At 43.2% G+C, this 12,084-nt stretch overlaps 2 protein-coding genes across 3 annotated transcripts; one reads left to right on the top strand and one right to left on the bottom strand.

Moving 5' to 3' along the window:
• Positions 1 to 1,089: 1,089 nt before the first annotated feature.
• LOC146302145 (uncharacterized) lies at positions 1,090 to 4,951 on the top strand. Of its 2 annotated transcripts, none has more exons than XM_084706480.1 (6): positions 1,090 to 1,252; positions 1,700 to 2,044; positions 2,131 to 2,391; positions 2,512 to 2,637; positions 3,103 to 3,207; positions 4,228 to 4,951. In XM_084706480.1, the coding sequence occupies exons 1-6, from the start codon at positions 1,207 to 1,209 to the stop codon at positions 4,470 to 4,472; spliced, it is 1,128 nt and encodes a 375-aa protein (XP_084562606.1). In that variant the 5' UTR covers positions 1,090 to 1,206; the 3' UTR covers positions 4,473 to 4,951. The 2 variants fall into 2 exon arrangements, with proteins under 2 accessions (XP_084562606.1, XP_084562595.1); XM_084706469.1 differs by having other exon boundaries at positions 2,512 to 2,748.
• Positions 4,952 to 6,589: 1,638 nt separating this feature from the next.
• cdx1a (caudal type homeobox 1a) lies at positions 6,590 to 11,098 on the bottom strand. Its single transcript, XM_084706489.1, has 3 exons — positions 10,098 to 11,098; positions 7,955 to 8,103; positions 6,590 to 7,778 (listed from the first exon to the last, which is right to left on the bottom strand). The coding sequence occupies exons 1-3, from the start codon at positions 10,453 to 10,455 to the stop codon at positions 7,647 to 7,649; spliced, it is 639 nt and encodes a 212-aa protein (XP_084562615.1). The 5' UTR covers positions 10,456 to 11,098; the 3' UTR covers positions 6,590 to 7,646.
• Between the last annotated feature and the right edge of the window lie 986 nt (positions 11,099 to 12,084).

Genomic DNA, 12,084 nt, shown 5'->3' with positions numbered 1-12,084 from the left:
GTGTTCATTGTTCAATGATTGTTTATATTGTAACTGTTTTTAATAACTTGCCCAGGGACTGCGGTTGAAAATTAGCCGGCTGGCTAAAACCGTCACTTTTACTTAAAACGTTGATTAATGTGCACTGTCCCTGTAAAAATAAACAAAGTAAATTCAAATACAAAATACATGATTACACCTGGAGTGTTAGTGTTAGAAAAAAATAGTTGTTGATAGTGGGTTAGTATATAAATGTAGATATAAGACTTTGCCTTCTATTTTAAAGTCTGAAATATTACATGTAAAATGATTGTGTAGTGTGATCATGAATGTATATCTGTCCTGATCTCGCTAAATTATCCACAGAATGTCACATTTTTGGATATATTTGATTCCTATACTTTATCCCAAGCTTGAAGGAGTTTGCAAAAACTGAACACTGTTACTGTTAGCTATTTGCATTTTGCTTTCTGAAGTAAATAAGTTGGACACATTGTGGATGCCAGACACTAGTCCATCTTACAACAGGTGATGTAGGTGTTTTCATGTTTCTCTAGAAAACCAAGCCAGTAAATTTCAGTTAGATCAGTAAAACCATAGGAGAACTGTAGCTTTGTGTTAAAGGGATTTGATGTATTACTTCCCGTTTATTTCTCTCTTACAGTCATCCTTTGGCACATTTCTATCTCTCGGAAATGAAGAAGTGACAAAGGAGGAAAGACAACAGTAGATTCCCTTCTCTTTTACTCCTTTCTTTTGAATCACAATCATCTTTTCTTGTTTTCTTGTGTTGTAAATTATCCGGAGCTTCGATCAAAAATATTAAAATGTTAATTCAAATGTAGGCATAAGTACAGCAGCTGCAGGGGTCAGTCCCAAGCAGGTCATGCAGAGGTTCACAGACCCCATTGTCCCAAGAAGCTCACCAGCTACAGCTAGCATGCTAAACAGATGGGTGACCGGTACAGATGCATATTGCACTCTTTTGTAATGGCTGCCTGTTGACACAAACATGAAGCGGAACCCTTTAAAACACTTCCTCTTCTCTGCATGACACTATAAATAAGAGTGATTGATATCAGGGTTAGGGCTTTTGATGTGCCACAACGACTCACAGAGGATCAATATGTTCGTCTTTTAACAGTCCTTTTGCCTCATTTTGTGGATGAAGCGTGTCAGTCAGCTGTGATGTCCATCAGGTCAAAGTGAGGCTGTTTGTAGAGAGACATGGAAGTAGTACTTCTGCTGTTTCTGCTGGCGGGAGCGTCTCATGGTAAGATGCTTACAGCTCTACAGTTTGAGACTTTTTTCCAGAAGATTAACAGTATCATGCTTCAGTATGTAACAATACAACTTAGCTAGAACAGAGAAGAACGCAGAGTTTAACATTAATGGAAACACTTTAGAACCAGGTGTTTGTAATGTGTTAGTTAATGTGTAATACATCCTAACGCAAATGTCATCTTTTGATATCTCTATCCCTAACACAGGGTAATCATGACCAAAGGAATATGATAATTCAAACAATGAACATTATAAATAGTATTGTGTGGTTTTCATTTGACATTTGTAAAGTAATATTTGTAATAACAATGTAATACAACATAATACAATAACAATACAACATAATACAATAATAATAATAATACGTTACCTTTGGGCTGTTTCTGGCACATAGGTGATAACTGCCAGTCTAATGTTCCCCTCATTTTCTCTCCAGGTATTGAGACATCCTGTGATGCCAGACAGAGTGGAGCTCAGTGTTACGGAGCTCTGAATGGAACTGTGTTTCTGCATCTGACGGACATCATCGAAGGATATGGATATAAATTAGTTGGACACAATAGAAAACAAGTCTTTATAATGAAAACAAATAAAGTGAATTACTATAATAAACACAACATTGTTGTGAATGACACTGATGGCCAGGTTAAATTCTATATGAACAACGGGACACTGAGGATCAATAAAATAGGAAAAGAATATTCTGACAATTACACCCTAGAAACAACTCAAACATCTAACGGAGTGATTTCAAACCATATGTTACAACTGTTTATTGAAGGTAATTAACTGAAAGGATCACAACTATCAATCATCTAAAAAACAATTAATCTAACCCTGACTTCTGTGTGTCCCCTCCCCCCCCAGTCCCTGTCTCCTCCCCCAGGCTGGTCATCTCAGAGTGTCTCCTCCAGGGACAGATGAGGATGTCCTGCTCCTGTGAGGGGGACAGTCCCCGGTACAGCTGGACTTTGGATGGACGAGCGCTGAATGACTCCAGGGTCGTCCATGATAAAGAGAGAAGCAGCGTGACTCTGGAGAGAGGCACAGAAGGAAAGCTCACCTGTACTGTTAACAACCACATCAGTCAGGCCACTGTGGACTTCACTGTGGACTCAACGTGCAATGGTAAGCTTTGGTTGTACTGTGAGATTCTATGATCATCATTATGATGCACCATGATTGGACCGTAGTAAAAACTCCTCTATTCTGCCCCACTTTACCATTATCTTGTCTGACTGGGTTTAGGTACAACATACATTAACTGCACATCATCCAATGGGACAGAGGTATCAGACTGGGTCAGTCCCACTGGTCCTAACCTGTGTACCAAAACTACCACCACAACAGAGAGCACCACTCTGACTACCTCTGGTAAGAGGACTACCAGAATAGCCAACTCCAGACCCTCCAATGACACCACCCAGGGCCTGGCCACAGCCACTAGTAATGACACAAGGGACTTTATGACCCATTGGGACTTTAGTAAGTGATGATATTATCTAGATGTGATGACTGATAGCAATATGTCATGTTTATCATTAGTGACATTATTCACAGTGGAGATAATAAAAGACACAACTTTAGTGACGGTAATGCCTGGCATTGTTTGGTATTTCCCATTTAGCATGGAAAGCAAAGTGATTTTGATATATTTAAACATCATTGTTCGTACAGGGATTTAATTGATTCATTACAATTATTTAATAGATAAAATGGAGTCAGAGAAGGATACATATATTTAATGCTTCTTACCAGGTTTAGTATAACTAAACTTCTACTGATTCATTTGACAACAACAATAATGTCTGTGTCTCTGTCTGTGTCTCATCTCCCCAGATACGATAGTGATTGTAGCAGGGTCACTGGCTGGAGTCCTGCTCCTAGCTGTCCTTCTGGGCATTTACTTTGTGCTGTGCAGAAAGAAGACTGCTGCTTCTGCAGGTCAGAACTCATATTTTGTCTCCAGTACCATGTTTCATATTGGGATACGGGGAACATATTAATCAGTGATGAATTGTAAATCCTATGTCTGTCATAACATAGTAGAAACATATTGTTTAAGTATTGGTCAAGCACAGCTGTGAGTCTTAGCATAGGAGCAAGTGTTGTAAGCAGCATTTTATCTCCCTGGGTCGAAGTTGATTCATTTTTGTTTTATTTGTGGAGAAGTTTGTGGAGGCATTGTTTCAATCTCCACACAGTATGTGTTACTGCACCTTTGAAAATATAGACATAGGCATAAACACAGGATACTTAAGGACAGGTTATGTGGTTATTATACTATCACAACTAAGCCACTTAGTCGGAAGCAACGTTAAACTGGACTGGGTATAGGCCTAATGAACAGAATATGTTTTAAAAATAATTCATCTGACTCAATTTGTGTTCTTATCCTGCGCACATGAATGAATTCTGAAGATATCAAGTCAGAGAGTTAACATGCATGAATTTCTACTGTTATTGAAAATGAGCATATATCGTGTTCAGGTTCATTCCAAACCGATTCATCCAAACAGCTGATAGTCCAGGCAATGAATATATGAGTGACAATGCGAGAAGTATGGTCTTCGCTAGAGCTTCATTAGGTGTAAACGCTCCAGGGTTCGGTTCAACCGGACCAAACCAGGCTGGTGTGAGTAGCACGCCCTAAGAAAATAACAAGTTTAGTTTACGTGAAACCCACAACTGTTGCTAGAATTAACCAGTGAGCCACACTTTAACACATAGGCCTCCTTATCAGCAAGTTGAGTGGCTACACCCTAATACCTAAGATGTTAACATTTCGAACAATTACTGCAAGTAAATAGTAGGCCTATCCGAAACTTCCGGTCAAATGCACTCAACATGAATAAAATCGTCTGCTAACGGAAAAAACTGTAAAAATCGATTTTAAAAAACAACCAAAAGAAAAAATGTTTGTTCACACATTGATGTACATCTAACTCTCATGTCTCTCCACAGAAGACGATGGTGAGGTGACCTACGCCGATGTCCGATTCATGACGAAGAACCAGGAGAGACAGAAGAGGAAGCAGCAGGCTCCTGTTGAGGTGGAGTACGGCGAGGTGAAGGTGTCCGGGGCCGCCGACCGTCAGGAGCAGAGACCCAGCAGGGACGTGGAGTATGGCGAGGTGATGATCATGACACGCCCCGGGACGAAGGTGGACAAGCCTCAGGAGGAATGTGTGTATTCCTCCATACGCTAACACCGTGCCTTAACTGATGTGCTAATTCATGCGCTAGAGCCTACAATTAGGCCCTACAGCTATTTATTTTTTAAACCCAAGCGAAGGTGAAAAGTCTAGGCAGCATTGCGCGTCCCGGTCCCCTCCGTTCTCATGCACTCTCATGAACTGTTGGTTTTCGTGCTATTATTTGGAGATAGCAGTAGCCTACCAGGACTTTAAAGTGTGTACATCACTCTTCTTACATTAACGACCGTTACCGTATTACATGTTGACACATCGGAATATGCCACCAAAAGACGACAGAATCTAATTTCGATGTTTGTTGACTGCCATAAGTTTCTCATATGACGTGGTTGGAACCACTCTGGTTCGGGGACAAACTGGAGCTTGGCAAGATGGATTCTCACATGGTCATGATCTCCAGAATCGAACTGACTATCATCTATCTTGAATTTCGTTGTTATGTGCAATTACAGTAAAGGCATTAATTAATTTAAGGTTACCGTTATCTTTAATTTGTAAACGTCTTTATTTGACCCTTTACTCAGGGGCCTGTTTCCTCTGTCTACATGTAACTTTCTCTGTACTTCTCATCACTTCCCCTTACTAACGATGCCTTATAACGGCTTTGTCACCTGTGGTCACACTGAAAGAGCACGAATAGTTTTTCCATTACAGAGACTTCTCTTTTTGTCCAACACATCTTTCAGAAAAAAAAAATTCTCAGATTTTTTTAAATTGTGGTTTTGGGGTTCTTACTTGTAAGGAAATGTTAATAGTTCCATATGTATATATCTTATATGTTAAGTAAAGTATAAGATACATTCGTGGGAGGTATGTTATTATTTTATAAATTCTTTACACAATTATACAATTATGAAATCACAGCTCTGGAATAAATTAAGAGACCACTGCACCTTAAAGTGATGAAAAGGACAACAATGAGTGAGGATCAGATGGGTCAAGTTGAATCGGCCACGGGAAATGTTATCCTGAAGTTCCTCACTCAAAATGTTCCTTCTCAACTTATCTCAAAAGGAAAGGTGCAGTGGTCTCTTAATTTTTTCCAGAGCAGTATATCATTTTAATGGCACAATCTTTTCATAGTAGTGGTGAAAATTCAACTGTAACTATCTACCAGTTTCAGGTGTAAAAAAAACTGCAGTTGTAGCTGGTTCACTGGGTACAGTGCCTACCACCAAGTAACACATCGCACTTGGTTCTTTTCCCCCTCTCTCTTTGTCTGGCTTTCTTGTGTCTATCATCATAAGTCTGGTAAAATATCTATATTTGTTGCTGCATTTCCAGTCAGGTGACATGACTTCCTATCTAGAATCCCCCAGTGGCTGCTTAGCTGAAACCCTCATATGTGGACACATTAATGTCACAACAATTTTCCAATCCCTGTAACCATACAAGGGTGCTGGCCTGTATGACCAGTACTGTTACTTTATTATCAGCCACAGTGAGGACATTTTACAAAAATATTTTTGCAAAAAAATACAGATCAAATGTAATTGTCATGCCAGCATATATTTTTGTGATATGAATCAACGAGGAAGTCATTGAAATAATACATGTTTACATGTTTTTGCGTCCTGCCTTTTGCCTTCAACAGGTCAATGAGTAAGACAGTTTCGATGCACTGCCTTAAATATCTCATGTCATGTACAGAATTTGTAATACAACTGGATCCTTGTGTTAACAACCATTAAGTGTCTGGGCATTGTCAGCGCACAGCTCCAAATATCTTAAGAACCACAATTTGCTTTATTTGCCATGTAAGTTCACATGTAAGTTCTTCTCATGTCAAATTTATCTTGTGGAATATCAATGAGCAGCCTGTTTCTTGGCAAAAAGCATTTGCAAAAAAGACCAAAACGCAAAGAAGAAGTGTCTCTTCTGTCAATAATGAGTAAACTATTTGTTACGATCGAGTCTTCCTGCCTGAACCACAAAAACATTCCACTTGCTGACTGGACAAGCTCAGTTTGCTGCATGTGCTGCATGTTCTAAAATGGACGAGAACTAACTCTTGTTGACACTCTTCTCTCAAACACTCCTTGGGTTCAAAACCCCCCAGTAAAAAACAGACTAAATGTTGTTTTTTAATGTTGTATTCTTTATTTGGCTGTTTTTAAATGTATTTTGTACCCTGTACAGTGTCCTAGAGTGCAGACAAAGGCGCCTTTAAATAAAATGTAGTATTATTATTGCTAAATGGACAAAAAATATTGACTAAATTCCAATATTTTTCTATCAAATTCATATACTGACGGTTTATACAAACAGAACCACATTTAGAAAAGTATCATAAGTAAGATATCTCTCAACAGGATCCATATCATTCACCAGTAGCCTGGTCATGGCAGATATATGCATGTTGGCCAGTGGTTGGCATAGTGATGGTGTGGTGGTCTGCAGCTGGTTCTTACTGTTTCACATTGAAGGTAAAAGGTCATATCCTGTGTAGTTTCATGAAATTGTTTCCTGGATTCAGTAGGCGTATTTAGGGGTAGCAATATTGGTGTTTTTTACCAGTCCACTGGTGCAATCATACAGACACTGAACATGGAAATCATACAGGAAAAACACTGATGGATGTTCAGAGTGTGTGCTGTATGTTCCAAGAGCACCAGGATTCATAGCAAGTACTTGCTTCTCTTTACAATGTTTAATTTAGTCACTCAAACAGATGTTCAGTTCCATATTAATCAGTAAACCACCAAACCACTCTCAAATCCTAATTTCTCACCACAATGCTTTAAGTCTAGTGTAGGACTGAAATTGGCCCTTCTAATAGAAAACGCATTTGTTTAGGAACTCTATACAATATCACATGTGAAACTAGATGTTTCATCACTCGGTGGTGGTCAGTGTTGTCACCAGCATTTCACAAAGCAGCTTTTAACAGGAATTAACATACCTCTTACTCTCTCTCTTATTTCTATCTTCTCACCCCCTCCCTCTCTTTTTCCTCTGTCTCCCTCTCTCAGTGTCTCTCTCTCTGATCTCAAAGTCATCATAAACTGTGCAGAAAATAATGGTTGAGTAGTGCAATTGGTGGGACAACACACGCTAACCCACACACACACACACACACACTTCCTCTGGTATCTCTCTATAACAGACATCGATTCAGCTTCTGATAACATATCTTTACTGTAGGGTTTGGTTGCCATGGACAAGTTGTCAAGGACGTTTGGTGTCTGTATGGGGGGGCGGGGTCATGGATGGGCATGGGGGGGCATGCAGGGATAGCTGAAGCTTCCTTTTGCTCAGTTTTCTCTCTTTGGCTCGTCTGTTTTGGAACCAGATCTTCACCTGCATAGGGACAGACAGTACAACACTTTCACACCACTGACCACTTTTCTGTCTGTTCGACTCCTGAGTCTCCTGTTTGCAGTAAGTGACCTGCCTGTGTATGTGTGCGTGCGTGTATGTGTATACGTGCGTGCGTGTGTATGTGGGCGTGCGTGTGTGTGTGTGTGTGTGTGTACCTGTCGTTCTGAGAGGCTGAGAGCACTGGCCAGCTCAGCCTTCCTGGTGATGGTGATATATCTGCTGTAGTGGAACTCCTTCTCCAGCTCCAGCCTCTGGTGGTCGGTGTACACCATGCGATACTTATCCTTTGTCCTGGTCTTGCCTCCTGACAACACAAACACAAGTCAACAAGCCATGTGGATTAGCAACCATGTAAAGCACATACAGCTCTACATGAAGCACATTTGTGCAAAGCACTATTTACATTTACATTTTGTCATTTAGCAGACGCTCTTATCCAGAGCGACTTACAGTAAGTACAGGGACATTCTCCCCGAGGCAAGTAGGGTGAAGTGCCTTGCCCAAGGACACAACGTCATGTGCACCAGCCACGAATCGAACTGGCAACCTTCAGATTACTAGCCCGATGCTCTACCCGCTCAGCCACCTGACTTCCCATATAATACATACACCAAAAAAAAAAAAAAACGGAATGATTCATTCATTCATTAGAAAGAAGAATAAAAGTGACAAACCATGACGTTCTTATGAAACGAGCTATGACAGCATGGTCAGACACTGTAACGGTGTCACTCGTTATATAGAGTTTGACCCCGGTTTGTATCGCAGGTGCCAGTGAATCTCTCATACAGACTGATTTCATGAGTCGTGACGAAAGCTCAAGTTTGACCCACTCAGGAGGAAACAGCAGAAGGGTGTGGGGTCGCAGTTCCAGTGTTACGGTGCGTGTCCACCACAGCGGAGCGGAGCAGCGCGGAGCGTCGGCTTCCAATCTATTTTCAATGAAACTGGGCGTTGACGCTGGTGTAGGGCATTGTGGGAGCGCTGTAGTGGACACGCACGGTTAATGAGGCACCAGGTGAGTGAGTCAGACCTGTGTGAGGACAGGGAAGGACGTGGCTGACGGGGGGGCTGATCCCACCAGGCACAGTGGCGCCCGGCGGGCCTCAGACTGTATTAATCATGTTCCCCAGAACGAGCCTAGACTGGCTCCTCATGAAGGCTGTTGACATACTCAAGTGTGTACATAGTCCACACACAGACACACACAAAGACACACACACAGACACACACACACACACAGTGCCTGGTAGGGTGAGTCAGGTTAAGGGTATTGATCCGGAGAAGTCTTGTCAGTGAATTGATCACAGCAGGGTGAGGGGACACACACACACAAACGTTCACGCCCACACACATACACATACACACACACACACAGACACAGACACACACACATGCCCACACAGACACTTACACACTCACAGATAAGGCTTGGGGAGTCTTATGTTGATGTAAGTTGGTACTCAGTCAGTCGCTTTGGGACACTTAGTCCGTCCAGCCTCCGTCACTGTTATCTCTCCTGTCACCTCCTGTGTGTGTGAAAATGTCAGTTTGTGTGGCTGTTATCTTCTCAGTCTTTCAGCCCAGAGTACAGAGAGACTCTCTGGGCTCCACTGTCAGCTCGACACAAATATGTGTGAGTATGAGAGGGTGTAGTTCATATTGTGCAATATTTCTGGAAAATGTTTTTAAATTAGTAATCTGTCGTCTGTGTCATTGTGTCCTGTCCACCCTGCAGGAAACCAGTGTCCCTTTGTAGACACAATCAATTCATCCCTCATGTCGTGACGTTCATTCCCGAGAAGATTGTGACAAGATTTGCGATAAAAGAGCACACACAAACACAGATAAACTTTTTCTAAACTTACCAGAGAGTCAAACTGAGCATATTCAAGATAACTATATTACATTTCTTATCTCTGTGGATACTGAGGGGGGTGTTTGAATCATGTTTCCAAAGAGGAAGTGCAACTGATACATCTGTTTAGGAGTTAAAAAAACAGAAAAAAACAGATCTGCACAGGAAGCGTTGACAAATACACACCAACCGCGTCTGAATACGAAAACCCCTCAGATGTCAAACACAACAACTTCTGGCTTATAAAATGCAACTATTTATCTCTCAGTCGTAAAATACCTCTTTTTCTACCTCAGCCTCAATCAGTTACAATCCTAAACTGTTTCAAATGGAGATGAGCAGCAATTCTACTGCCCGGCTGCTGAGCTGGAACCTAACCTCACTCAAGCACTGTGGTGAGAAGAGAAGAAGAAGGCAGAAACACTGGAAACACCCAGTACCTGGATTGGTGCTGTGCAGGTGATCTCTGCTCCAGTCATGCGACGGTCTCCCGAAAGAGTCCTGGTTGGCCGGCGAGTCCCGAGACGAGAGTTCCTCCGGTGCGGAGCGTGGGACCTGGGTCAGGTCAGGTGAAGCGCGGGGGCCAGCCCAGGGGCCATGCGATGACCAGTCCTCCTGAGGGGGAGCCGTGGAGCCCCAGGAGGCCGAGGTGAGGAGCAGGTCTCCTGTGACGTGCTGATAACCAGGGAAATCTCCCCAAGGACACGGCGCAGGAATGCGCTGGCTGTTCCCGGTCTGACTCACGCAGCTCAGCGGGTACATGACAGGGTTCCCGTCTAGAGAGTAGCTCACCTGCATCTCAACCAATCAAGCCCCAAGCACATGGTCTGAAGCAAGAAGTGGGAACACTTTTCTCCAGGATTCACACCTTATCACACTGTCTCTCTCCTGTCCACTTGACACCTTTATATATCTGTCCAGGACAGCCAGGTGAGAGGGAACGACGTGACGTCATGGACACCCCCCGCTAACCCTTCCCTCTGGTGGCTGTGTCTTTCTAGGGTGCGTCCGCTGATGCCTAGGTAAACTACCTGGTGTCAAGCGCTGACTACCTGATCAAGGGGCACTTGAGGTGTGTAATGTGTACCATGTGGCTGTGTTTGTGTTGTGTCCACGGTGTCCACAAGAGGGCGCCACATGTCCGTGACAGTGAGAAAAACATACTGCTGGGGCTGTCTGCAGGTCGAGGTTAGAGAGTTCATATAGATAGTATATATGGAATATATACTATAGACATTTAATCTGGATTTCTGTGTCAATATTAAGACAGCCTTCTTACAGCCTGGGTACACAGGGTCAAGACACCGTCGTCAATCCAGGAACAAGAAGCGTTCCTGCCAGACTGCAGTCAACATCTACACGTCCATTAGTGATCATCGCCTGTCAGAGGGAACCAGGACAACACCTCTGGATCTGCACCTGCAGCACCAGCTGAAGCAACATGACCGGCTCAGTCTGGTGACTGGCTGGAGCAGTCTGGAACAGCGAGGTGTACCGCTGTCTTCCTACATACCTCTCTTCTTATGCCATCTCTCTACACCCCACAGACAGCCACAGAGTTAGTTAGACACACACATAAACATACATACACACCCTCACACACACAGACAGAACCCCCCCCCACACACACACACGTAAACACACACAGACACACACATCGGTGTACGCACACACTGGTCTTTCATTACTGTAGCCTGGCTCTCACATTAGAGGGAATTAGAGAGGAGAGTGTGTTTCTGGTTACCTCCCACCCTCCGCTCAGCTGGCAGGGTAATGAGCGGCTCACAGGCTCCAGGGAAGAGGCAGAAAGGAGGAAGAGGAGGAAGGCTGACAGGACACATGGGCCCCCTTGCCCGGAACGCGTTAATGCATGACGCAGTGTGTGAAAGCGCGTGTGAGAAAGATGACTTTGAGTGGAGAGCAAAGCAGCAGCGTTACACATGAACCTCCCGCAGTCCGAGACCTCCTGTTTCTCTTTCTTTGACCAGACGTGTGAATGGAGACTTGAGTTATTCTCTGGAGAAAGAGAGGCTTTCTTGTTTTCATTCTAAAGGCCTTTCTAATCCTCTCTCTTTCCCTCTCTCTCTTTCCCTCTCTCTCTTTCCCTCTCTCTTTCCCTCTCTCTTTCCCTCTCTCTCTCTCTCTCTCTCTCTCTCTCTCTCTCTCTCTCTCTCTCTCTCTCTGTCTCTATCTCTCTCTCTATCTCTCTCGCTCTCTCTCTCTCTCTCCTTCTCGCTCTTTATTTCGGTGGAGGGCGACATGCAGTCCAGGTTGTTGTTGCTACTAGAGACGGCTCCTGACCAGTTCCAGGTCAGTGCCTGCTCTACCCTGCTGGGACAGAACCCCACAGGAACATGAGCTGCAAACTACAACAACAAACACTTTTCACAAGGTTTCAGTTTGGGTTCTTCTTTTCTCATGATCTCT

This window comes from Hypomesus nipponensis, chromosome 1, assembly GCF_054491055.1.
Source record: "Hypomesus nipponensis isolate SF chromosome 1, ASM5449105v1, whole genome shotgun sequence".
Taxonomy (NCBI): Eukaryota; Metazoa; Chordata; class Actinopteri; order Osmeriformes; family Osmeridae; genus Hypomesus; species Hypomesus nipponensis.
The sequence above is the reverse complement of the archived record's forward strand: the minus strand, read 5'-3'. Positions and strand labels throughout refer to the sequence as shown.

Excerpts from the sequence above, each read along its gene's own strand:
- LOC146302145 (XM_084706469.1), top strand. The coding sequence starts at position 1,207 with ATGGAAGTAGTACTTCTGCTGTTTCTGCTGGCGGGAGCGTCTCATG. Across the intron at positions 2,045-2,130 it reads GTTACAACTGTTTATTGAAG|TCCCTGTCTCCTCCCCCAGG; the intron begins GTAATTAACTGA and ends CTCCCCCCCCAG. Across the intron at positions 2,749-3,102 it reads TATGACCCATTGGGACTTTA|ATACGATAGTGATTGTAGCA; the intron begins GTAAGTGATGAT and ends TCATCTCCCCAG.
- cdx1a (XM_084706489.1), bottom strand. The coding sequence starts at position 10,455 with ATGCAGGTGAGCTACTCTCTAGACGGGAACCCTGTCATGTACCCGCTG. Across the intron at positions 8,104-10,097 it reads CCTGCACAGCACCAATCCAG|GAGGCAAGACCAGGACAAAG; the intron begins GTACTGGGTGTT and ends TTGTGTTGTCAG. Across the intron at positions 7,779-7,954 it reads TCAGCCTCTCAGAACGACAG|GTGAAGATCTGGTTCCAAAA; the intron begins GTACACACACAC and ends GTCCCTATGCAG.